Source organism: Bos mutus, chromosome 5 (genome assembly GCF_027580195.1).
Source record: "Bos mutus isolate GX-2022 chromosome 5, NWIPB_WYAK_1.1, whole genome shotgun sequence".
NCBI lineage: Eukaryota > Metazoa > Chordata > Mammalia > Artiodactyla > Bovidae > Bos > Bos mutus.
The window spans coordinates 27,407,114-27,432,807 of record NC_091621.1 but is presented as its reverse complement, the minus strand read 5'-3'; the positions used below and the strand labels follow the sequence as shown (position 1 = coordinate 27,432,807).

General features: G+C 41.4%; 1 protein-coding gene across 2 annotated transcripts; it reads right to left on the bottom strand.

Moving 5' to 3' along the window:
* Nucleotides 1-8,058: 8,058 nt before the first annotated feature.
* SLC35E3 (solute carrier family 35 member E3) lies at nucleotides 8,059-25,284 on the bottom strand. 2 transcript variants are annotated; one of them, XM_005909040.2, is made up of 5 exons: nucleotides 24,650-25,282; nucleotides 23,714-23,824; nucleotides 19,678-19,836; nucleotides 14,604-14,686; nucleotides 8,059-10,237 (listed from the first exon to the last, which is right to left on the bottom strand). In XM_005909040.2, exons 1-5 carry the CDS (start codon nucleotides 25,049-25,051, stop codon nucleotides 10,051-10,053), a joined length of 942 nt encoding a protein of 313 aa, XP_005909102.1. In that variant the 5' UTR covers nucleotides 25,052-25,282; the 3' UTR covers nucleotides 8,059-10,050. The 2 variants fall into 2 exon arrangements, with proteins under 2 accessions (XP_005909102.1, XP_070226662.1); XM_070370561.1 differs by lacking the exon at nucleotides 23,714-23,824 and having other exon boundaries at nucleotides 24,650-25,284.
* Between the last annotated feature and the right edge of the window lie 410 nt (nucleotides 25,285-25,694).

The following is a 25,694-nucleotide window of genomic DNA, read 5'->3' as shown; positions in this document are numbered from 1 at the left end:
TCACCTCCCAATGTGAATTGGGATTTCATATTAAGTGTAAAGCAGCTTTGATAAATCAAATTAAATCATGTCTTCTAGTATTTTATAAAAATAAATCCACTTAACATTTTGCATACTTTCTAAAAACAGAATATATGAGTAACAAAGTGCATATGAACAAGAAACCAGCTCTCACAAGGACCAAAAAAATCTTTCTCATTAATTTCATCTAATATACTCTCAATATAAGCAAATGAGAAATTATAATTTTAATCTGAAAAAGCACACTCAGGGGATTTCAGAGATGGAGGGTTCCTTGGAAATCATTTGGATCCAAGCCCTCATTTTACAAGTGAAGAAACTGAGAACAAGAGGCAAGGGGCTTCCCCACAGCCAAAGGCCACCCTGGTCAAAGGCAGAGTTTGGACTGGGAGCCATGATTCTGAGGTCCAAGCCAGCCCTGCTCCACAGGGACTCACCTGCCCCCAGACTGGTCCTTTTCGTGGTAGGTTTATTTCCCCTTTTTTAACTTTAGTGGTAACAGAGATAAGAAAATGCATAACTGATCACCGTTTAGTGGGCTTGAAAGATTGTTTGCAAGCAAGCCAGCAGTTGGCAAAAGTAACTGTTGATTTTATTAACAGTAACCCACATCTCAAGAATATATTCAATAACCAAAAATAAAACTCCTTTTCAGAGTAAAAGATCATCTCTGTTACAGAAGTATCTTCCAGAGGTACACAGGAATGTTTTGTGCTTTGCAATTTTAATCCTGTAATAAAAAAAAAGCAAAACCCATTCATGTCAAACAGCATTCAATATTGCCTGCAATAGCAATAGAACTGTCTGTACTCTTGGATCCATATCCTTCTCTCATGCACCGACCACTCAGCCTACTCCAACCTGCTTTTTGCCTCTATCACACCACAGAAACAGCCTCATTAAGGTCCACAATAAACTGTAAATAAACACAATGCTTGTTTTTCTGTGCAGGTCTACCTTGACCTCCCAGCAATACCAAAGGTTGGTCACCTTTGGCCACCCTCTCTCCCATTATAACATCCCTGTTTTCCTCCTACTTCTTTGAACTCTTCCTTTTCATCTTCCTCTGTAGAAATACCTACCACTACCAGTATACGGTGGAGTTCCTCAAGGCTCAGCTGTAGACTTCTTGCATTATACTGTCTTCCAAGGTAAACTCATTCTGGTCTGTGTTTTCATCCTCATCAGGTGTATCCCAGAAACTCCCTGTTTATCTCCACTCCACCACAAAATCTCCTGTCCCAAAGACATACAGATAGCTAACAGGCACATGGAAAGATGCTCAGTATTGCTAATTATTCAGTTCAGTTGCTCAGTCGTGTCTGACTCTTTGCGACCCCATGAATCGCAGCGCGCCAGGCCTCCCTGTCCATCACCATCTCCCGGAGTTCACTCAAACTCACGTCCACAGAGAAACGCAAATCAAAATGATGAGATATCATCTCACACCTATCAGAATGACTATCATCAAAAAGTCTACAAACAACAAGTATTGATGAGGATATGAAGAAAAGGGAACTCTCCTGCACTGCTGATAGGAATGAAAACTGGTGTAGCCACTAAGGAAAACAGGATGGAGGCTCCTCAAAAAACTAAAAAGAGAACTCCCATCAGTTCAGTTCAGTTCAGTCGCTCAGTCGTGTCTGACTCTTTGTGACCCCATGAACCATAGCACGCCAGGCCTCCCTGTCCATCACCATCTCCCGGAGTCCACCCAAACCCATGTCCATCAAGTCAATGATGCCATCCAACCATCTCATCCTGTCGTCCCCTTCTCCTCCTGCCCCCAATCTTTCCCAGATTCAGGGTCTTTTCCAATGAGTCAGCTCTTCGCATCAGGTGGCCAAAGTACTGGAGTTTCAGCTTCAACATCAGTCCTGGATATTCATTGGAAGGACTGATCTCCCAGGACTGATCTCCTTTAGGATGGACTGGTTGGATTTCCTTGCAGTCCAAGGGACTCTCAAGAGTCTTCTCCAACACCACAGTTCAAAAGCATCAATTCTTCGGTGCTCAGCTTTCTTCACAGTCCAACTCTCACATCCATACATGACTACTGGAAAAACCATAGATTTGACTAGATGGACCTTTGCTGGCAAAGTAATGTCTCTGCTTTTTTAATATGCTATCTAGGTTGGTCATAACTTTCCTTCCAAGGACTAAGTGTCTTTTAATTTCATTGCTGCAATTGCCATCTGCAGTGATTCTGAAGCCCAGAAAAATAGGTCAGGGGCAGCAGCCCAGAGAGCCTATCCCATGCCCAAGGTTAGGGGCAGTGGCCGAGAGGAGCTACCCTGCATCCGAGGTAAGGAGCAGCAGCTATGCTTTGCTGGAGCACCCATGAAGAGAGACCCTATGTCCAAGGTAAGAGAAACCCAGGTAAGACGGTAGGAACTGTGAGAGGGGATCAGGGGGCAGACAGACTGAAACTACAGTCACGGACAACTAGCCAATCTGATCACACGGACCACAGCCTTGTCTAACTCAGTGAAACTAAGCCATGTCGTATGGGGCCACCCAAAACAGATGGGTCATGGTGGAGATGTCTGACAGAATGTGGTCCACTGGAAAAGGGAATGGCAAACCACTTCAGTATTCTTGCCTTGAGAATCGCATGAACAGTATGAAAAGATAAAAAGATAGGACACTGAAAGAGGAACTCCCCAGGTCGGTAGGTGCCCAATATGATACCAGACATCAGTGGAAAAATAACTCCAGAAAGAATGAAGAGACACAACCCAAACAAAAACAATACCCAGTCGTGGATGTGACTGGTGATGGAAGTACAGTCTGATGCTATAAATAGCAATACTGCATAGGAACCTGGAACGTCAGGTCTATGAATCAAGGGAAATTGGAAGTGGTCAAACAGGAGACAGCAAAAGTGAACATTGACATTTTAGGAATCAGCGAACTAAAATGGACTGGAATGGGTGAATTTAACTCAGATGACCATTATATCTACTACTGTGGGCAAAAATCACCTAGAAGAAATGAAGCAGCCATTATAGTCAACAAAAGAGTCCAAAATGCAGTACTTGGATGCAATCTCAAAAACGACAGAATGATCTCTGTTCGTTTCCAAGGCAAACCATTCAATATCATGGTAATCCAAGTCTATGCCCTGACCAATAATGCTGAAGAAGCTGAAGTTGAACGGTTCTATGAAGACCTCCAAGACCTTTTAGAACTAACACCCAAAAAGATACCTTTTCGTTACTGGGGACTGGAATGCAAAAGTAGGAAGTCAAGAAACACCTGGAGTAACAGGCAAATTTGGCCTTAGAGTATAGCATGAAACAGGGCAAAGTCTCTAATAGAGTTTTGCCAAGAGAATGCACTGGTCATAGCAAACACCCTCTTCCAACAACACAAGAGAAGACTCTACACATGGACATCACCAGATGGTCAACAATGAAATCAGATTGATTCTATTCTTTGCAGCCAAAGATGGAAAAGCTCTATACAGTCAGCACAAACAAGACCTGGAGCTGACTGTAGTTCAGATCATGAACTCCTTATTGCAAAATTCAGACTTAAATTGTAGAAAGTAGGAAAACCACTAGACCATTCAGGTATGACCTAAATCAAATCCTTTATGATTATAAACTGGAAGTGACAAATAGATAAAGGGATTAGATCTGATAGAGTGCCTGAAGAACTATGGACAGAGGTTCATGACATCCTACAGGAGGCAATGATCAAGACCATCCCCAAGAAAAAAAGAAATGAAAAAAGGCAAAATGGTTATCTGAGGAGGCCTTACAAATAGCTGTGAAGAGAAGAGAAGTGAAAGGCAAAGGAGAAAAAGAAAGATATACCCATTTGAATGCAGAGTTCCAAAAAATAGCAAGGAGAGATAAGAAAGCCTTCCTCAGTGATCAATGTAGAATGGGAAAGACTAGAGATCTCTTCAAGAATACTAGATATACCAAGGGAACATTTCATGCAAAAATGGGCTCAATAAAGGACAGAAATGGTATGACCTAACAGAAGCAGAAGATAGTAAGAAGAGGTAGCGAGAATACACAGAACTATGCAAAAAAGATCTTCATGACCCAGATAATCACGATGGTATGATCACTCACATAGAGCCACACATCCTGGAATGCAAAGTCAAGTGGGCCTTAGGAAAAACAAAGCTAGTGGAGGTATTGGAATTCCAGTTGAGCTATTTCAAATCCTAAAAGATGATGCTGTGAAAGTGCTGCACTCAATATGTCAGCAAATTTGGAAAACTCAGCAGTGGCCACAGGACTGGAAAAGGTCAGTTTTCATTCCAATCCTAAAGAAAGGCAATGCCAAAGAATGCTCAAACTACCGCACAACTGCACTCATCTCACACGGTAGCAAAGTAATGCTCAAAATTCTCCTAGCCAGGCTTCAACAGTACATGAACCATGAACTTCCAGATGTTCAAGCTGGTTTTAGAAAAGGCAGAGGAACCAGAGATCAAATTGCCAACATCAGCTGGATCATGGAAAAAGCAAGAGAGTTTCAGAAAAGCATCTACTTCTGCTTTATTGACTAAGCCAAAGCCTTTGACTGTGTGGATCACAGCAAACTGTGAAAAATTCTTAAAGACACAGGAATACCAGACCACCTGTCCTGCTTCCTGAGAAATCTGTATGCAGGTCAGGAAGCAACAGGGAGAACTGGACATAGAACAACAGGCTGGTTCCAAGTCGGGAAAGGAGTACGTCAAGGCTGTATATATATTGTTACTCTGCTTATTTAACTTATATGCAGAATACATGATGCGAAACGCTGGGCTGGATGAACCACAAGCTGGAATCAAGATTGTCAGGAGAAATATCAAAAACCTCAGATATGCAAATGACACCACACTTATGGCAGAAAGTGAAAAAGAACTAAGGAGCCTCGTGATGAAAATGAAAGAGGAGACTGAAAAAGTTGGCTTAAAGCTCAACATTCAAAAAACTAAGATCATGGCATCTGGTCCCATCACTTCATAGCAAATAGATGGGAAACAGTGGAAACAGTGACAGACTTTATTTGGGGGCTTTTGAACTGTGGTGTTGAAGAAGACTCTTGAGAGTCCCTTGGACTGCAAGGAGATCCAACCAGTCCATCTTAAAGGAAATCAGTCCTGAATATTCATTGGAAGGATTGATGTGGAAGCTGAAATTCCAATATTTTGGCTACCTGATGCAAAGAACTGACTCATTTGAAAAGACCCTGATGCTGGGAAAGATTGAAGGTGAGAGAAGGGGACGACAGAGGATGACATGGTTGGATGGCATCACCGACTCAACGGACATGAGTTTGAGTAAACTCCGGGAGTTGGTGATGGACAGGGAGGCCTGGCGTGCCGCAGTCCATGGGGTCGCAAAGAGTTGGACATGACTGATAGACTGAAGTGAACCCCTGAAATTAATATTGTAAATCAATTACACATCAATTTAAAAAAAAAAAGACTCCTGATTTCTAGACCTATATATGTGGTTACTTAATAACTTTAACTGGATTTCTCAAAGACACTTCAAAGTCGAGATAGCTATGTGTGAATTCAGTCTCCACACTCCCCAACCCAACCTCTTCTCGTGTTTCCTATCTCGAGTGGTACCTTTCTCTTTTAAGCTGCCCAAATCATACACATGTGATTCCTGACTTCATCCCTTCTCATGCTCTCCATTTCCAATCTATCTCAAGCCCACTGGATCCCATCTATAAAATCCTCTTGCTCTACCCATTTCTGTCATCTCACCACCACCTCTCCAAGCGATCACATCTCACTACAGCTGTCTCCTCTCTCCTAACCTCTCTCTGGTTTGCTTTCATGTATTTCAAAACAAAGGTGCTGACTGGGACGATGCTCAGAACACTCCGTCTTGCTCTTACTAGATTCCTAACACCGTCTATAAGCTGTTCTGTGGTCCAAGGGCTGGCCTTCCTTTCCAATTTTGTGTCATACCACATCTCCCCTAAATGTAGTTCCTACACTCCATCCTTTTTGCAGTTTAAAACTCATCACAAATTCCTCCAAAGGGCCTTTGTATGCACTATTCCCTTTTACCAGAATGCAATCCCCCCTCTCTTTACTCAGCTCCTTCTTTGCTCAGCTAACTTCTACACAGCCATCAAATTTCAGCTCAGTTGTCCTCTCCTCATGGACACCTTTGCTAACAGCCAATCCTGGGACAGTGGAAACAGTGTCAGACTTTGTTTTTTTGGGCTCCAAAATCACTGCAGATGGTGATTGCAGCCATGAAATTAAAAGACGCTTACTCCTTGGAAGGAAAGCTATGACCAACCTAGATAGCATATTCAAAAGCAGAGACATTACTTTGCCAACAAGGTCCATCTAGTCAAGGCTAGATGTGAAGAAAGCTGAGTGCGAAGAATTGATGCTTTTGAACTGTGGTGTTGGAGAAGACTCTTGAGAGTCCCTTGGACTGCAAGGACATCCAACCAGTCCATTCTGAAGGAGATCAGTCCTGGGTGTTGTTTGTAAGGACTGATGCTAAAGCTGAAACTCCAGTACTTTGGCCACCTCATGCGAAGAGCTGACTCATTGGAAAAGACTCTGATGCTGGGAGGGATTGGGGGCAGGAGGAGAAGGGGACAACAGAGGATGAGATGGCTGGATGGCATCACTGACTCGATGGACGTGGGTCTGAGTCAACTCCGGGAGTTGGTGATGGACAGGGAGGCCTGGTGTGCTGCGGTTCATGGGGTCACAGAGTCAACACAACTGAGCGACTGAACTGAACTGAATCCTGGACCAGACTGTTTTGTTACATGCTCCAGAGAACCATGTGCCTTCTACTATTTGAGTCTGAAATAATACACTTTGATTAATTTCTACCTTTTCTGCTGGAGTAATGTTTAATATCACAGGAAACACAGGACTGTCTTTGCACAGTGTGTGGCACAGTACCTGGCACATAATGTAAGTCTTTGTTCAATGAATGAAATGATCATCCTAGTCCTGATGTTAGCAGCTATAATCTAGTTCAAGTTTGCAAACAGAAAGGCAAAACAGAATATATCTAATATATATGGTCTTCATTCTTTTCTTCAGACCTTCTCCTTTGACCATTCTGCATATTCATTCACCGAACAACTCATCACCAATGGGGTCAACGTGGAGTGCTCCATTAGTTGCTTATAAATAGATTTTTTAGAAAAGATGACTAGTGATTTGAAACTAGAAAGATTTAAAAAGTATTTTTAAGAATGAACAGGAGAACACTGGCTTCATTTCACAGAGAAGAGGATTTCCTCTTTTATGTGATTTTATTTATAAAAATATTTATTTTTTGACTTATTTGGTTATGTTGGATCTCCCTTGTGGCACACAGACTCTAGTTGCAGTATGTGGGATTAGTAGTGTGTCACAGGCTTAGAGGCCTCAAGTCATGTGGGATCTTAGGTGCCTGGCCAGGGATCGAACCCACACTACTTGCACTGAAAGGCAGGTGGTTAACCACTGGACCACCAGGGATGTCCCTCCTTTATGGTTATTTTAAAAAAGAGATAAGGACTTTCTTTGTTGTTGCTGTTTAGTCCCTAAATCATGTCCGACTCTTTGCAACCCCATGAACTGCAGCAAGCCAGACCTCCCTGTCCTTCACCAACTCCCTGAGTTTGCTCAGACTCATGTCCATTGAGTCAGTGATGCCAGCCAAGCATCTCATCCTCTGTCATCTCCTCCTCTTCTGTTTCCTTAGGTGATGCAAATTCGGGAACTGGACAGGCCAGCATCACTCCTGCATACACATAGATGCCATCCTTCCTCTACTGGTTCTAACATGCAACTTGAAAATAAAAACATCAGGTTCTCTTTATTTATAACAGGTAAAAACTGCAGTACAGTCATCTAATATACAACAAAAAAACAAGTGTAATTATATCCTTAACAAAAGGACAGCCAGCATGTTTTCTTCCATAGCACAGAATTACTACTGGTTTGTCTCCGCGGTTGGTCCTCATCATCTGGTACATTTTCCCCCCAGGAATTTCCTTTTCAAAGGAAGACGGTCTTCAGGGCAAAAAATGTTTATCAGACTCTAGTTCCAATAGTATATACTTTATTCACTTATAGATCCATAACCACCCCACCCCACGCTATCCTGCTCCAGCCTTCCTTGAATCCCTATCGACATCAGTCATTTATTACAACTCTCCCCCAACATTTATTATAACCCGCCAAGTTGTATTTACAGTTAAGAAGAATCTGTAAATGGCACAAATCGACTCAGCTGTTAGTGCACAGAAGTCAAATGATCCTCTGAAATACTGAAGTACTTTTCTCCAGCTTTTGGTAAACAATTATATGTTCATTTAAAACACAGAGAATATTCCTTAGACAGACATAACTCCTGAAGCTCATCCAGCAAGACAAATCACTTTGTATTTCTTAGCACAATAAAATGTATCTTTGGAAACTGAGAAGAACCAAAATTATTTAAAACAATAACAGAACACCACACATAAAAATCACACAACAGATTGACTGATCCATTGAAATTGTCAAAATCGATTTTCAGTGGGGCTTCGCATTTCAAATAGGCCAGGGAAAAAAAATGGTCCTAAAAGGTGTATTTTATACATGTGACATTTCATCCTCCAAAGAGCTCTTTTTCTCACTTGAAGTTTCTAAATAACATTTAGAAAAAGAAATATTATAAGAGGGATTATCTGGCTCAGTCAATTTATTGTGAGAGGTTATCAACAACTGCTTTGAATTCTCAAATGTCAAGAGTGGGAAGCCAGTAATAGATTTGGCAGTTTAATATGTGACACTATTATATTCTTAAGTAAAATCATGTATTTCCCCTAGAATTTATTTAATTATCCCTTTTAAAAAATTCATGGAACTTGTTAAATATTGACTATTTCTCTACTTCTCTTTCAAATCTTTCCTCATATCTTCACCAAGTTTCTGCTTAATCTCTGATAACATCTACCTTGACTTGCTGCTCAAGAATTTTCCTTAGCCCACTTAGAAAGGCTGACACAATTCACTCCAAACCCTTCAGTGTCAAAGAGCGCTCCACAGATACCTCACATGTGGGCGTAGGGGAGTGATGGCTGGGAGGTAGTCTTAAGCAATTATCAACATGAATTGCTCAAAGAAGCCAGGAGAACAGTCACCAGGATAAGAAGAAACCTGCTCAGCTTCTCCTGTAGTCTTTTCTTTATTTAAACATGGAGCTCTTTTATTTTTGAACTTAATGTATAGTTTTGAGAGCTCACCAAGAGAACACCCATAGAAACTGTAGTTTTTTTGATAACATTAACATCTTACATCCACTTTCTACTAGAGGAGTAATACTTTTAGAACTGGTTTTTGCTTTATGATCTCCTTTACTGCACTTTGCTTTCTAACAATCATATGTCATTTCTGTAAATGAAAAAAGCAAGAAGTTATACTAAAACAACTAAAATAGAAACGCTAGCCTTAAATTCTGACTTGAATACTTTGGCTTCAATTATAACAGAACTCACATTGGGGACCACCTATGAGCAAGTCGAGGAATCCTATGTGTCTTTCCTTAAAAGCCATTACACATTTGTGGTACAGTGATCTGAATTTCTTTGTCACCATTATAAAACTTTAATTTCATGTACTTCATTTGATATAACCAAACCATTCTATATACTTCATAGAATAACCTTTGAAAGGAAGCATGAGCCATGCTTTAGAGGATAAAGTTTTTCTTAAAAGGTACTCTAAAAGAGAAAGTTATATTTATTTTACTTTTTAATTAATTTTATTATTATTATTTTTTGGTCATGCCACACAGCTTGCGGGATCTTAGCTCCCTGACCAGGGATTGAGCCTGCACCCTTGGCAGTGGAAGTATGGCATCTCAACCACCGGACCACCAGAAAATTCCCAAGTAAGTCATATTTATGAATAAAATTTCCTTTGCTTGACTTTTTGTAAACGATCATTTAATGAATTTTGCAACATAATTTTCATTTCTTCTTTGAAAGTAACTTGCCCACCTAATACTTTTTCTGTTGTCTTCAGGTGACTTTTTCTCTACAAAAACCTAATTAAGGCCGTTGCACCAATTTACTCTTACTTCCTTCTTGTTCACTGAGTTTAAAATGGGTATAGGCAAGAATGCCAAATAATGTACATAACATGCCAAGACCCTGATTAATTGACAATGGATCCTTGAATAAAACATATCCTCCAAATAAAGTAATGCAGAACTTGAAGTGTCCAAACATGTTATAGCTGAGGTTTATAGATAAGGATAAAAAAGAATAACAAGCTAGATGTTTTGTATTCTCTCTCCACACACACACACACACACACACACACACACACACACACACACACTAAGCAAAGGCTTCCAATGGCTGGAGAGAAGTACATGAAACACAGACTGAAGAGCAGCTCCCAAGTCTAAAGAACAGGAACTTCAGTGAAGTCCTGGGTGAATCCTAGTTTCTTCGGGTAGCTTTTAGTAATTAATCAGTGACAGGAGACTCCTTCAACTCTCCCTGCTGACCTCCCCAAAGAAGAGAGAAGGGGCTGCGATACAAAGTTGGGAAAGGGATTCAGAACAAGGTACAGAGAAGCTCTTTTGTAGAGCAATTTGTGATGCTGTTTTATGGAGCCATTTCTAAACTTCCCTTGGCAAGTGAGATGAAATGTGTAAAGCGCCAGAGGGCTGACTCAAGGGCAACGCAGCCAGTGTGCTTAAGCTTAGGAGGGAATCGGGGACAGGGGAGGGACTAGCATGAGCACCAGTGACATGCCAGGCACTGTGCCAGGCGCATATCTAACACCGTTTTATAATATTTAAGCATCGTATTTCCCTTCACTGCAATCACTCTTCTCGTTTACAACAGCGGAGGCTCGAGGATTTTAAGTAACTTAGATCACAGAATTAGTAAGTGGCAGGGCCAGAGGTCAAACATAGATGGGTCTATTTAACTCTAAAGTCCATGTTTGAGTTGAATTTAGTGCCTGTAACTTGCTGCTGGATTAAGGCAGTTCCAAATCACTGTTTATTTAAAAGGCTAACTAAAGACACAACTGGTACCTTTACAAATTATTCTTACTGAATTTTAAATCGTTTTTTCTATATGAATTAGTACTTTATTGTATTTCAGATGTCTGATACGTACCCATGTACTCTTCCTAATAATACTAGAAAGAGCTACCACTCTGTCCCGGTGTCATTGTGAGGATTAACTAAGCTAATATACGCAAGGCTTCGAGCACCCAGTAAGGTCCCTGTATGTGAGCTATTTAGAGCAGTGTTGTGCTGCGCTTAGTCGCTCAGTCGTGTCTGATTCTTTGTCACCCTATGGACTATAGCCTGCCAGGCTCCTCCATCCATGGGGATTCTCCAGGCAAAAATGGGTTGCCATGCCCTCCTCCAAGGGATCTTCCAAACCCAGGGACTGAACTCTGGTCTCCCACATTGTGGGCAGATTCTTTACTGTCTGAGTCACCAGGGATGCCCAAGAATACTGGAGTGGGTAGCCTATCCCTTCTCCAGGGGAACTTCCCAATCCAGGAATTGAACCGGGGTCTCCTGCATTGCAGGTGGATTCTACACCAGCTGAGCTACCAGAGAAGCCCATTAACAGTGGTACTTACACCTAATAAACACTGGCCAGGTGCTGGACACATATTCTCTCAGACACTTACAGCAACCTAATCATGTAGGTACCATGACCCCCATTTCATAAATGATGAGAGTGGGACCAGAGATCTCCCACAACTCGCTGAGGCAGCAGCAGAGCTGCAGCTACATGCCTGGACCTGTCCAACCTCAAAGTCCTGGTTCCCTCCTCTGTTCGGAGCCCAACTAGGCAACCAGGAAGTTCTGCCTGGGCAGGAGAGCACAGGTCAGGTCACCAGGGTACCTGTGCTTGCCTGCCTCAACAGCAGTACTTTTCCTGTGGGACAGAGGACCTTCTCAAGAATGTTAATTATAACCATAATAAAATAGGCTTCATTTTCAATTATGAGCCATCTTCAAGTGCACTGGCTCCCACGTGTCAGCATTTCCTTACTCCTCAGCCTTTCTTTTAAGTGGTCAAGGTCTGTTAAAGATAATTATATGAGAGGAAAGGCAAATTTAAAGAAATTCTTCAGTGAATCCTTTTGTAAATTAGGGGAAAAAACAAACAAACAAACAGGAGCAAGCTATATTCAACATCTCCAACTACTCTAATTCTGCACTTTCTTCCAGTCGGCTTCTACATGGACACTCTGAAGTTCTTGTCAAAATCATCAGTGCCTCCACCTCACCAAGCCCCTTCCTCAATTACCTGAACCTGACCTGGCAGCAGCCTTGGACACAGCTGACTCCCCTCCTCCTCACTTGGTTTCTACACCCTCTCCTCCTTCCTCCCACCTCGACTGCTCCTTCACTGCCCCTTCCGCCTGGCTCCTGTCATCTCTGCAAACTCTAAACACTGAAGTGACCCAGGACTTGGTCTTTAGACACCATTTTTTCCTCTTCCTGTGTGCTTAGTAATGTCAGCCAGACTCACTGCTTCAAACCACGTCTATACACCACCAACTCTCTCCAGAATACCTCCAGCCAAGACCTCGATCTTGAACTCTCAGACTTGTTTCACCCCAAACTGAGCACCTGGTCTTCCTCCCCACCTCCACACCTCCTTCGGGCTGTCCTATTTCAGTCCACAGCAACTGTACTCCACCAGGGGCTCAGGCTCAAAGCTGGGTGAGTCAACCTTCTTTCCTCTCTCATTCTCCATATCCAATCTGCCTGCAAAACCCGCTGGCTCTATTTGGAAATATATCCAGAGTCCAATCACTTCTCACTGCGTCCACTGTGACTCTCCTGGTACCAAACCAGTGTAGTTTCTAAATTAGCATACTGCAGCAGCAGCAGATGGCTTCCCTTCGTCTCTTGCCCCTTTCAATGCAGTAGTTCTCAACTGGGAGTGATTCTGTTACCTGGGCAAGGACGTTTTTGGTTTTCATAATTGGGGAAAAGGGTGCTACTGGTATCTGGTGAGTGGAGGCCAGAAATGCTGCTAAACATCCTCCAATGGACAGGACAGGCCTCTGCAACAAAGAACTGTCTGGATCAAAAGGTCAGTAGCACTGAGGTTGAAAATCCTTGCCTTGCCTGTTCTCAACACAATAGCCCAGAGGGATCCTACTAAAACAGACATAAAATCGTGTCCTGTCCCTGCTCAACGGCTTCACATCTCATGTAAAAGCTCTGCTCAGTTTGACCCCCGATTACCCTGAGTTCTCCTAAAGCCACCCTGTGTTCCCCCTGCTCCAGCCACACAGGTTTCTTGTTCCTTCCAGTCTCTCACCTGCTGTTCCCTCTGCCTGGCAATGCTATCCATCCCACTCTGCGTGGAGCAACCTCACTTCCTTCAGGTCTTTACTCAAAAGTATCTGTTTTGCTGAGGCCTTCCTGTCTACCTTCCATAAAACTTCACCCTGTCCCCAGTATTTCACAACCCCTTCCCTGCTTCATCTTTTTCTCCTTATCACTTTACACTATCTAACACTGCATATGCACATTTCGTTTCTTATTTATAGCCTTTCTCCCCAGAACTTAAGCCTGTGAAAGCAGAGATTTTTGTCTCTTCGGTTCATCACTGTATCTTCAGTGCCTGACATACAGTAGATACTCAGTATGTGAATATTTACTAAGTCAAGAAATGGTTTACAGTGGGCGTTTAGTTAATATTTGTTGAATGAATGAATGGATGTTCTTAGGGCACATACTTGGATGCCTTGATCTGGCAGCACAAGTCCTGGCTAGACCACCCAAGTTCAAACCTGGACACCACACTTCTCGGCGGGTGACTCCAAGTGAGTTATTCAACCCCTCTGCACCTCCACTTCCTCTTCTGCAGAACAAAGACATAATTTACTTCATTGAGCTGCTATAAAAACTAAATGTTAATACACAGAAGGTGTTTCAAACAGTGCCTGGCACAGAAGAAACATTTAGTTAAGTGTTGCTTTTTTTTTTTTTAATTATTACTATTAGAACTGTTGTTATTTATTGATAGCCGTCAAATATGCTGCTTTTATACTTTGTGGACAGCTCAGTGTTCACTCATTACAGATGAAATGCTAAAAATGGGCAGCTGAGTTTGATTAAGATCTTCAAGTCATGACTTCACTTCTTGATATGAAGTAATATTGAGAAAAGCAGGCACACCCAGCCAGACAAGTACAAAAATAAACTCACAAGTCAGAGTGACTAGTCTGAAATTACTGTTACTTAGATTAACCACTCCTTTGTATTATTATCAAACTATCAATAACTGAAAAGTGATGGGAAACCTAAGTATTACCTCAGTATTCACTCAACAAATGTTTATGTACAAGGAGTGGTGCTCTGCATTAATTCTGATATGGGAAAAGCTCACTTAAGAAAATTCAAAAGCATTTATGATACAGAAAGCTAACCCATCTCCCCAGTTCACAGTTTGTTAAATCTCCATAAAGACTAAAAATAACCCAATCTACTCAATTTAGGCCATGCAATAGTAAGTGTGAGACTCAAATAAAGAAATCAATGTGACAGAGTTTTGGAGAATATAAAAGACTATACATTTGTGAATTGTTAGGAAAAGGATACGTGACTGGTGAAGTGTTCCCAATGATCCAATAAATCGACAAGTTCACCATGAAAGCTATTACTCCAGAGAGCAGGACCATCAGCTACAAATAAACCAAAAGAATCATTAATGAAAAGCAGCTGCAATCATTACAATCATCAAGTGAAAATATACTTCATCAGGAACTTCTATCAATCATTAAAAACAAAACTTTTTTTCGGCCGCACCGCAGTGCCTTGTGGGATCCTAGTTCCCCGATCAGGGTACCAAAACTGGAACCCCCTGCAGTGGAAGCGTGGAGTCCAAACCACTGGACTGCCAGGGAGTTTCCCAAAATAAGATTTTTTAAAAGAGATAATCAAGTTTGGAGAAAGCAAGAACTGAGGGTAAAAAAGCAGAATGAGTAGTATTTGAAACTGTAATTTTGTCTACAGAATCCAATGGAAAATTCTTCAACAATATGCTGACTCTGAATATAAATTTCCAGGTTAGTTTTTCTTATCTATCCAGTGAAAAATTATTTTGTAATAATTTCTTATTATAAAAGTAATATTATTCATTATGGAAAAATTAGAAAATAAAGATGAACAAAAAGAACATAAGGAATTTTTTTCCTTTTACTTTTACCAAGATGTAATTGACACACAACACTGTGTAAGTTTCAGGTGTACAGCATCATGATTTGACCTACACACATTACAAAATAGGATTCCCTTGTAGCTCAGTCAGTAAAGAATCTGCCTGCCATGCAAGAGACCCATGTTCGATTCCTGGGTGGGAAAGATACCCTGGAGAAGAAAATGGCAACCCACTCCAGTATTCTTGCCTGGAGAATCCATGGACAGAGAAGCCTGGCTGGTTACAGTCCATGGGGTTCCAACTGTTGGACATGACTGAGCAACTAAACCATAAACCAACCAACCATTATGGAATGGTTACCACAGCAAGAATAGAGAACATCTACCATCCACACATACACAAAATTAAACATATAGGAAAAAGTACTTTTCCCTGTGAAGAGAACTCATAAGGAATTCTTATAATCCCAACCATTCAGCGCAGTTAATACATTGGCATATATCCTTTCACACCTTTTTTCCTTTGAATTGCTCATTTTATTCTTATTTAAATTGAATCAGTAGGCATTCATTCGATATCCACAAAACTAGGCCAGGCCTTATAAGGAACACAATGGGTTCTTGCCCTCAAAGATTTCAGAAACCACTCAAGGACATCATAAAAATCTTTATAACATAATCACAGCTTATATTTACATAGTGCTGACTAAGCAACAAGAATTGTTCTAAATATATTACATGTACTAATTCGTTTAATTGTTGCAAACAGCCATGAGAGAATAAAATATTTTCCCTTTTTACAGACAAGAAAACAGCACAAAGAGGTCAAGTAACTTGCCTAAGACACACAGTTAGTAAGTGGAAGGGCCAAGATCTAAACTCAGGGCAGTCTGCTTCTGGAGTCTCTGCTCCTAACTGGCTCTGCTCTGCTACCTCTTAACCAAATGAAGCTTCCCCAGTGGCTCAGCAGTAAAGAATCTGCCTGCAATGCAGGAGGCTTGCACGAGATGTGGGTTCGATCCCTGGATCAGGAAGAGTCCCGGAGAAGGAAATGACAACACGCTCCAGTATTCTTGCCTGAAAATTCCCACGGACAGTCCATGGTGTCAGAAAGAGTCAAACACAACTGAGCAACTAAACAACAGTGCGATACAAGACGCACAGCTCAGGCAAGAAGAGAAAATTAGTCTTGAGCTCTAACCTCATTAATAGGCAAACAGGCAATAGGTTCTATAGGCTTCTCTAGACAGGAAATGTCCTTTTGGGCTGGAATAGCAAAAAAAATCTTTGGATTTCAATGCATGTTTAGATTAGAAAAAGAAATAACAGGGGCAGGAAACAGTATGGGTCAAAGCAGAGGAATGAAAGCCGAGGTGTGTGCATGGGACATGAGTAAACCTGCTCGGCTGAGGATGGGAGACAGTGGGCTGTCCCACTGTAGACACGCAGGACATTTGTCCACACATATCCCGCAATTTCATTTTAAAAGTCAGAAAACAAGTCAGAGAAAGAGAAATATCATATGATATCGCTGATATGCGGAATCTTAAAAAAAAAAAAGATACAAATGAACTTTTGTATAAAACAGAAACAGACTCACAGACTTAGAGAACAAACTCATGGTTACTGGGGTGAAGGGTGGGGAGGAGGGACAGCGAGGGAGTTTGGGATGGACATGTACCCACTGCTATACTGAAGATGGACAGCCAACAGGGATTTACTGTAGAGTGCAGAGAATTCTGCTTAATATTCTATAACAACTAATTGGGAAAAGAATATGAAAAACAACAGATACATGTATATTGAATCACTCTGTTATATACCTGAAAACAACATAACACTGTTAATCAACTATACGCCAATATAAAATAAAAAATTTAAAAAAGGTTATAAAGCCATTATCTACTGCTGAAATAGAATTCAGAGAAAATATTAGTTACAATTTGAATTATTACGGAGTTTAAATTCCAAAGAAAACATGTCATATTTGAAGACTCTTTCTGTCCCATATGGGTTTTCTCAGTTTTTAAATCAGTACAGTTGTAACTAGACCAGGGGAGTTGGATTTGCAATCTTTTAATTAGAAACAGTAATACCTTACTTTAGTATTTTAAACAACAGTGAGGCTCACTAAATTTTTAACTAAAAGAAATTTGCCCCTTAAAGATTTTAAAAATTGTTTCTAGGAATGTATCATTGTTAATTTTACAGAGTTTACAGTATGTCACAAGCCTATTTCTTGATGACCTTCACATCATTAAAAACACAATTACACTTTGAGACAATGATGCCCTCTAGAGACAGGAAGAAATGAAGGTGATTCTCCCTTATTCAGTGGTCTCAGACTGCTGTGCTCTTGTTTCTTTGACCTTTATTTATGGTCTTTCTGCTGAGGTCCTCATTTTTAAATGTCAGAGGACCAGTCACATAAAGCCTCTCCCCTCCTAGTATAAGGTGCCCAAACTACAGTGGTTTGATAAATTACCACCACCAACAAAACAGACATGCCCATGCCCTGCATTAAATGTATGGGAAGCAGAAGTTCCTTTCCTAAGTAGGGGGACTATACTTTCTAACTTTATTAAAACAATGTTCCCAAAGTACAGACCCCTTTGATCTGGCAATTCCATTCTAAGACTCTATTTCACAGAATAAAAAGTCCCAGTTCATAAGGCCACATGTACAAGGCTGTTTATGCAATATTGTTTATGGTAGTTAAGAACTGCAACTATTATACAGCCATCAAGAGAATGATGTGAAGATATTTTTATGAGACATTGTTAAGTGCGAAAAGCAAGATATAGAAAATCATAAGTCCCTGCTAACACAGCAGGGTCCCAAAAAATCCTTGCTTGAATTTCTAAAAAAAAGAAAATCTGTGTAATATGATCCCACTTTTGTAAAAGAAACAAGTGTATAATTTAAGTATACATATGTGTATGTATGCTTGGGCATGTTTATGTGTTTATATGAGGGTATATACAGCACAGAGAAAAATATGCAAGAACAAACACTAGAGTGTTAACATGACTTACTTCAAGGACAAGGAGTGGGGTAATGGGATGATGAAGTGTGTCTGGGTAGCGGGGCTGGGGAAAAGGAACCCAGAATAAAAACAGCATAAGTAATATGGTTACATATATATGAAATTAAATATACACACACATGCATGTATCTGTGGATTCAAAAAGATCCATGAAATCATCATTACCAAAGCGGTAAAGGTGATTATCCTAGTGTGGCAGGATTCACGGGGACTTTCACTTTATAATTTTATGTATGTTCAACAATATATACAATATAAACTACTTTTTATTGTGATATTATCACAATAAAATCAACAAAGCTATATTTTAATTATAAAACAATAAATGCCCAAAATATTTGTGGGCTATATAGCCTGGCATCACTGTGGAAGGTGACTGCAGCCATAGTGGAAAAGCCAATATGGTTTTTCCAACAGTCATGAACGGATATGAGAGCTGGACCATAAAGAAGGCTGAGCACTGAAGAACTGGTGCTTTCAAACTGTGGTGCTGGAGAAGACTCTTGAGAGTCCCTTGGCCAAAAAGGAAATCAAACCAGTCAATCCTAAAGGTCATCGACCCTGAATATTCATTGGAAGGATTGATGCTGAAGCTAAAGCTTCAATACTTTGGCCACCAGATGATGTGAAGGGCCGACATGATGCTGGGAAAGATTGAAGGCAGGAGGAGAAAGGGGCGACAGGATGAAATGGTTGGATGGCATCACTGACAAGGACATGAGTTTGAGCAAGCTCCAGGAGATAGTGAAGGACAGGGAAGCCTGGTGTGCTGCAGTCCATGGGGTCGCAAAGAGTCAGACACAACTAAGCGACTGGACGACAAATAGGCATGCTCAGCATAGTGACCAGGCATCAGAAGACCTGAATTCTAGTCCTGGTTTTTACCACTGACTAGCTGTTGCACCCTAAGCAAGTCCCTTAACCTTTCTCTGCCTCAGTGTCTTCATCTAAAGAATCATCTTTGGGCTTCCCTGGTGGCTCAGTAGTAAAGAATCCGCCTGCCAATGTGCAAGAACAGGTTCAATCCTTGGTCCGGGAAGATCCCACATGACTCGGAGCAACCAAGCCCAGGCACAGCTACTGAGCCTGTGTTCTAGAGACCAGGAGCCCCAGCTACTGAGCCCACAGGCCGCAACTACTGAAGCCGCCCGCCCCAGAGCCCACCTCCACAAGAAGAGAAGCCACTGCAATGAGAAGCCCGCGCACCGCAGCTAGAGATTAGCCCCTGCCTATCACAGCTAGAGAAAAGCCTGCGCATCAACAAAGACCCTGAACAGCCCCAGAATCACTACTAAATACATAATAAAATTAAATTAAAAAAAAAATAATCTTACCTTGCCTCCCTTAAAGTGTGATTATAAAGATTAAATGTGAGAATGGATCTGAGCTAGCACTCTGAAAACTAAAAATTGCATTAATAATTATTACTGTCTTATTTCTTAGACACCCACCCAAACAATTAGAACTTACCAAAGCAGAGACTGACCAGGGACCAAATATTCCTCCTTCTGCGAACACGGGCTCAAAGAAGGGCACAGCGACCAGCAACATGGCAGATGACATTGGGGCCTGGTAGTACAGCAGCTGCATCGAGTTTACTTGCAATTCATGCTGTTTGGCTCCTACCCACTGAAATTCAGGAGAGAGAACAAGTTAGGCAAAAAAAAAAAAATGGTACTCAACAAAGAAAAGATGCAACTTTGGCCACAAACACAGGAATGAGGAGCAGGGCTCAGGGAAGAGGAAATGCCTAAGATATCAAAGATCAATAATATATATGTATATCTTGTAAGTTCCTTGCATAAAAGGAGTTTTCTATATTCCATGTCTGATCATTGATTTTCTTACTATTAAAGGAGGAAAAGAAATTCTCTCTTCCCTCCAGATCCTAGTAAATATGGAAAATCAATGCATAGGTATCAGAGATCTTGGGAAAATTAGGCATGAATGGATATTTATAAGCAGGAATAAGCAGGCTAATCTTCATAAGCAGGATAAGCAGGAATACAGATGCACTGTCAGACTTCATTTCTTTCTAAAAATGGCCCCCAAAATGAAGACTGGGAAGGCAGGGCGGACTCTTAACTGGAGACGAACAGAAACCTCATTTATCCCAGGTGGCCACCAACGTGTGTGGTCAGAAAGGTATGTGAGGGCTTTTCGTTAACTTCAGAAAACTCAATCAGTGGCAGAGTAGAAGGAACCTCCCTCTCTATGGCTGACTTTTCTGTGAAAAATCCCCCCTAATAAACTATAGATAATCACAACCCCTAAAAAGGCTATCCTTAGAACAGACACTCCACAGCCTCAAACCCTTTCAGTTCTCAAAATGCTTCAGAAATATAACTGAAAAAGAGGTTTAAAGAAAGTTTGATAGGACTGTCTGAATATAAGACCTGGCAAGAACAGCCAGGCTTTTTTGAATAACTGCTCCTACATAATTCTTTTTCCTGTAGGTCCGGGTATCCTGTTACATAAACGCTAAGTCTATAGAAATTCACCAAGACAAAAATAGAAGAGCCGGAAATGTGAAGCATTATCCTGCCAGCCTTAATAAGAGTCTGCTGTGAACATGAAGGACAAAGAGTTGATTCTTTTGCTTGGGACACCACAGTGAGCGAAAATGAATGCAGAGGGTGTACGCACAGCCCTGCGTGGCCTAGCAGCCTCTATGGGCAGTTGCGTGTCTGACACGAGGTAGCAGGCCCAGCTGGAATGGCGGTGACTCTCAGGCCTCCGCTTGCCCTCACTGCAGCGCAGCCTGGCTTCTGCTTGTCACCCTTCTCATGAAACTGCCCCCCAACAGGGCACCTTCACCTCCAGCGGCCACACTGATGGACTGCCCTCGTCCCCCTTCCAGCTGGAGCCCTCTGCAGAACCTGCAACTGCTCTTGGAAGAACTTGACCTCTGGTTTGTGCTGCTTTCTCACTCACCTCTTCCTTCCCTACTATCTGTAAGGGAAAGGTCTGGCTTTCCTCTTACCTCCCCAACTTACCTTTTCCTATCCACTGACACCTAGAGCTCTGACCTTCTTCCTTGAGCATCCTTTAAGTCACTCCTTTAACAGCTTACTGATCATTTCACTTAGATCATCTGCAGGAGCTTATTTAAGATTAAGCTGATTACTTTTTTCCCCAAATGAGCTCCTCCTGTGTTGCTCCAATAATTAATGATACAATCTCCTCCAAGGATCAGACTCATTTTCAGTAGGGTCTGCACTCTCACATTCAGTTGGGTCTTACTACTTCTTTCTCCAAAAGGTGTCTGGAGTTTGTTTTTCCTTTTCATGTCCAGTACCACTGTCCTTGTTCATGTCCTTCCTGTCTTCCCCTTAAACCATGGAGCACTTTCTGACTGCTCTGCCTGTCAACCTGTCTTCCCTTTTATTCATCCTTCACTGCCCCCAGAAGTTTCTAGAACACAAGAAATGATCAAGTTACTGCCCTCTCTGAACTCCAGTCCTGGTGTCTGCAAGATAAAGGGTATACTTTCTCCACATGATACTCAAGACTGTGCCATCTGGTCTCACCCACCCCTCAGCCTTGTCTTTCCACCATGCAACTACAGTCCAGTCTCACCAAAAAGAACCAACTTCTCCAAAAATGCTCTGTATTTTCACACATCATTGCAAAGAAAGACCTCAGCTATATTACTCTGCTAAGCAAATTCCTATGCACTCTTCAATTTGAACTTTCCCATAAAGCCTTACCTCACCACCACCTCCTTGCAGAACTGTCTCTCTTTCCGTGGTGTTCCTCAGAACTTTCCTCATACCCTGAGCTACACTACCTGTGATCAGCCTTCTCCATGCATTTCTTCGATACTGGATTATAGCTGCTTTTCATCTCTGTATCAAGGCTGAGTATAAAGCAGAAGAAATGTCTGCTGAATGGAGGAAAGACTCAATCATCTTTCTACAGCTAAATCTAACAGCTCTTAATTCATCTTAACTCTTTCAGCTCTTAACTCATCTCTTAATTCCTTTCAATGCCCTAGTTGTATGAGAAGAAATAACTTGGAAATTATACAAGGATACAATAGGAAAATACAACTTTGCTTAAAATGAATTTTTGGGGGAATATATCTATTCTGTAACCATAACTTTACCATTTACCAATAATCAAAAACTTTGCCCATAACTTAGTTTAGTCTACAATCATTCCTTAGTCAATCTCATTTCAAATATCTACTTGAGAGATACAGAATTCTTTGATTCCAATCTATAGCAATTTTGAAACTTGTCTGAACAAAAATGGTCATATTGGCATGGCCAGTGAGTACTATGAGTACTCTGAATTGAAGTTATACGTAAAGGATACAAGAAACTCTAACGTTCAACAAATAAAATTTCTTGCTCTAACAAATAATTCATACTGAATCCAAAAAGTCCATTTAACAAAAAAGATAAATAGTATCTAATTAAAAATTTAAACTCATTGAAGTATGCCCAAATGCAGTTTTCTTAAAGCACAAACCTGAGCTTCCTCTGATTTCTCTCTGGAGTAAAAGAATATCTTGGGGCCAAGTGACAAGATTGAGTGGGTGCTCCATCCTTTCATGTCACTGCTCTCTTATTTAAACTGCTTCTCTGCCACTAAGAAACTTATTCAACCCCAGAATTTTCACGTAACAATGTTTCTGAACTAACCAGTACTAGAAAATGCTAAGGCTGCATTATTAAATTCCTAACATTCATAATAAAAATGCTTTAGTTTACAACTAGTGGATGCTTGTGAACAAAGTAAAATTGATCACACATTTGGCTCTGATTCCCCATGCAGGCATACCCAGAATTTTCGGTCCAAGGTTTTCAGTATAGAGAAAATACTGTTTCACTGTACCCTTCGTCATTCATTATTCTTTTCCCCACTATATAAGAAACAAACAAAAAAAACTTGTTGAGATTTTATGGTAATGAAGGAAATAAATCCATGAACAACTTTTCAGTAAATGCCTCCCACAGGCAAGGCATCAGGCTAGTGCAAGAAGTGAGATACTCATTGCTATAAAATACTGACAGAGACAAATCATTAGAATATATAAGCTGTAACAGCAGCATATCTTTTGAGGCAAAGATTTACAAAATCTGAAATTTTCCTTTCCTGTTCAATTTTTTGGATCTGTACTTACTCCTTCATAGTAACATCATAATTAAAGAGTAAATGATAAATACCATAAAACCCATGAACACAATCCTCAAGTAAAAAAGTCTTATTACTCATTTTGTAAGGATTTCCCAAAAAACATTATACCATCACCCGAAACTCAGACTGTGAAGTGTGGGTATTATACACTTACAAACAGGTAGGGAGACACTTGGTGAACACCATACACCCACATTTCTGTCTCCTTTCTTCTCTTCAACTTGAGTCAGACAATTTATGCAATTATGCTTTCTTCCCAACAGTCTATTGTCTCTATACTGTATTGCCTAAACCTTGGGGCACAGCTTCAAAATTTATGAAACCTGCTAAAAGGCACATAAAGAAAAAAAAAATTACCAACCACTTGATAAAGGGATGTAACTAAAACACCAAGAGCAGCAAACACCGTTCCAAGGAAATTAAACTTCACATCGTAATAAGAATTTAGGATTACACCTAAAGTTATAGGAATCTGTAAAGAAAAAGAAGTAGATGCTGTTCAGATTAAATTTATGAGACATAAAATTTGTATTCCTTTCACAGTGTCTTACAAGGTTAACCATAAAAATGCCACTAGGAAACAATGAACCTCTACAAATATTCTTCCATGTGAAAAAAAAAAAGAACTGTTAATCCTACTTCCTCAAAGTTGAATAAAATAATTCTATATTTTTGTTCACATTTAATTTTATTTAAAATTCTGGGTAAAATAATGAGTCGATGCATTGCACTTTGCATGAAAATACCACATGCGAGCACATCGGAGTAAATGGACTACAAAACTAATGTCTAAACAACATGTAAACACAAGGGTATAACAAAAAAAAGCATTAGGATTTTAAGTTCTGCAAGTTATGAAGTACTAAAATTATTTTAGCCCATCTTTTTTTATGTAAAGACTATGAAACCTCTGCAGTATGTCAACACAAACATATCCTGTGAGACATTTAACGTTTATCATAAAGTCAGTTTGAGATTTTCCACTTAATCCGATACGAATTTGCATCACTCAATACAGCTTTCTTTCTTACTCAGAAATCACAGCATAAGGATTTCCATCAAACAGTAGTTACTAAAACTCACACAAGTACAGTCTACTGTGCTGAAAGCCCAACAGAGCGCCAAGATGGCTTTTTTTTCACCTTTCCCAAATAAGCGTGAAGTTCACAAATGACTCAAGTGTGGATTTTACGATCATGGGAAAGAGGATGGCGCAAGGTTACGCAAACTTCCCGGGGGAGAAAGATGGTCCAGGTGAGTTGTTAGAGGCGCACCTCACCCGCCTGAAGCTACTTACCAGCGTGAGCCGTATTTTGGTGGAGAAGGTTTTCTTGTAGCAGAGGGTCTGGATGACTATGATTACTGGCGTGGTCATGGCCTTGGCGAGCTGATAGGTGCCTATGGTGTTATTCTGCAAAGATAAGTTGGTGAAGACCACAAAGCCACAGAAGCTGAGGGCCAGGAGGAGGAGCTTGGAAGGCGGCAGACTTTTAGGGGCAAAGATATCCAGCTTCTGGCACACGTACAAGCCCAGCCAAGTGACCACGAAGTGAACCAGGGTCAGGCTCATGTTGGGGAAGCCGTAGTGGACATAGATCCATTTGTTAAGGAACACAATGCAGATGGACACCAGTAGGTTGAGTAGGAGCCCGGCCGCGATGCGCCCGTTGCCCCGTACTCGATCTGCCAGCGATGCCATGACTCTTGCGTAGCCGGAGGCCGTCAGCCTCGGAAAGGGGCGCCCGGCCTGTCTCCGGCTGCCCTCTCCCTCCTCCGCCGCCGCCGCGTTCTCGCAGCCGCCGGCTTCACGATCCGGCTACGGAGAGACATTCAACCTTCGGGTCCCAGCAGACTAGCAACCTCAGTGAAGCACACATGCTCTGCCGCCGCCTATTCAGTCTGCGACTACGCGGCAGCGCGTCCCGCGCGCCCCGCCCCCTTTCACCCGTGGTCACGTGGCTCAGGGCACCCGCGCTTCCGCCCTCGAACAGTTAGCTGAGCAGCCTCACCTGCGCAGGCGCGTGGCACTCTGGATGAGGCGAGCCGAATCCTTCTTGCTCTACCACCTGAGTTAGCTAAACCCGGCTATACCAATCAGGGACCCCTTTCTTGTTGGACATTTCCTGTGTGTTGGTTGGATCGACTTGTTAGCTACTGTTAGTGTTGAGCACGGAGAAGGCAATGGGACCCCATTCCAGTATTCTTGCCTGGAAAATCCCATGGGCGGAGGAGCCTGGTAGGCTGCAGTCCATGGGGTCGCTAAGAGTCGGACACGACTGAGCGACTTAACCTTCACTTTTCACTTTCATGCATTGGAGAAGGAAATGGCAACCCACTCCAAT

Excerpts from the sequence above, each read along its gene's own strand:
- SLC35E3 (XM_005909040.2), bottom strand. The coding sequence starts at position 25,051 with ATGGCATCGCTGGCAGATCGAGTACGGGGCAACGGGCGCATCGCGGCC. Across the intron at positions 23,825-24,649 it reads CCAAAATACGGCTCACGCTG|ATTCCTATAACTTTAGGTGT; the intron begins GTAAGTAGCTTC and ends TTTTCTTTACAG. Across the intron at positions 10,238-14,603 it reads GGGAACACTTCACCAGTCAC|CTATAACATGTTTGGACACT; the intron begins GTATCCTTTTCC and ends TATAAACCTCAG.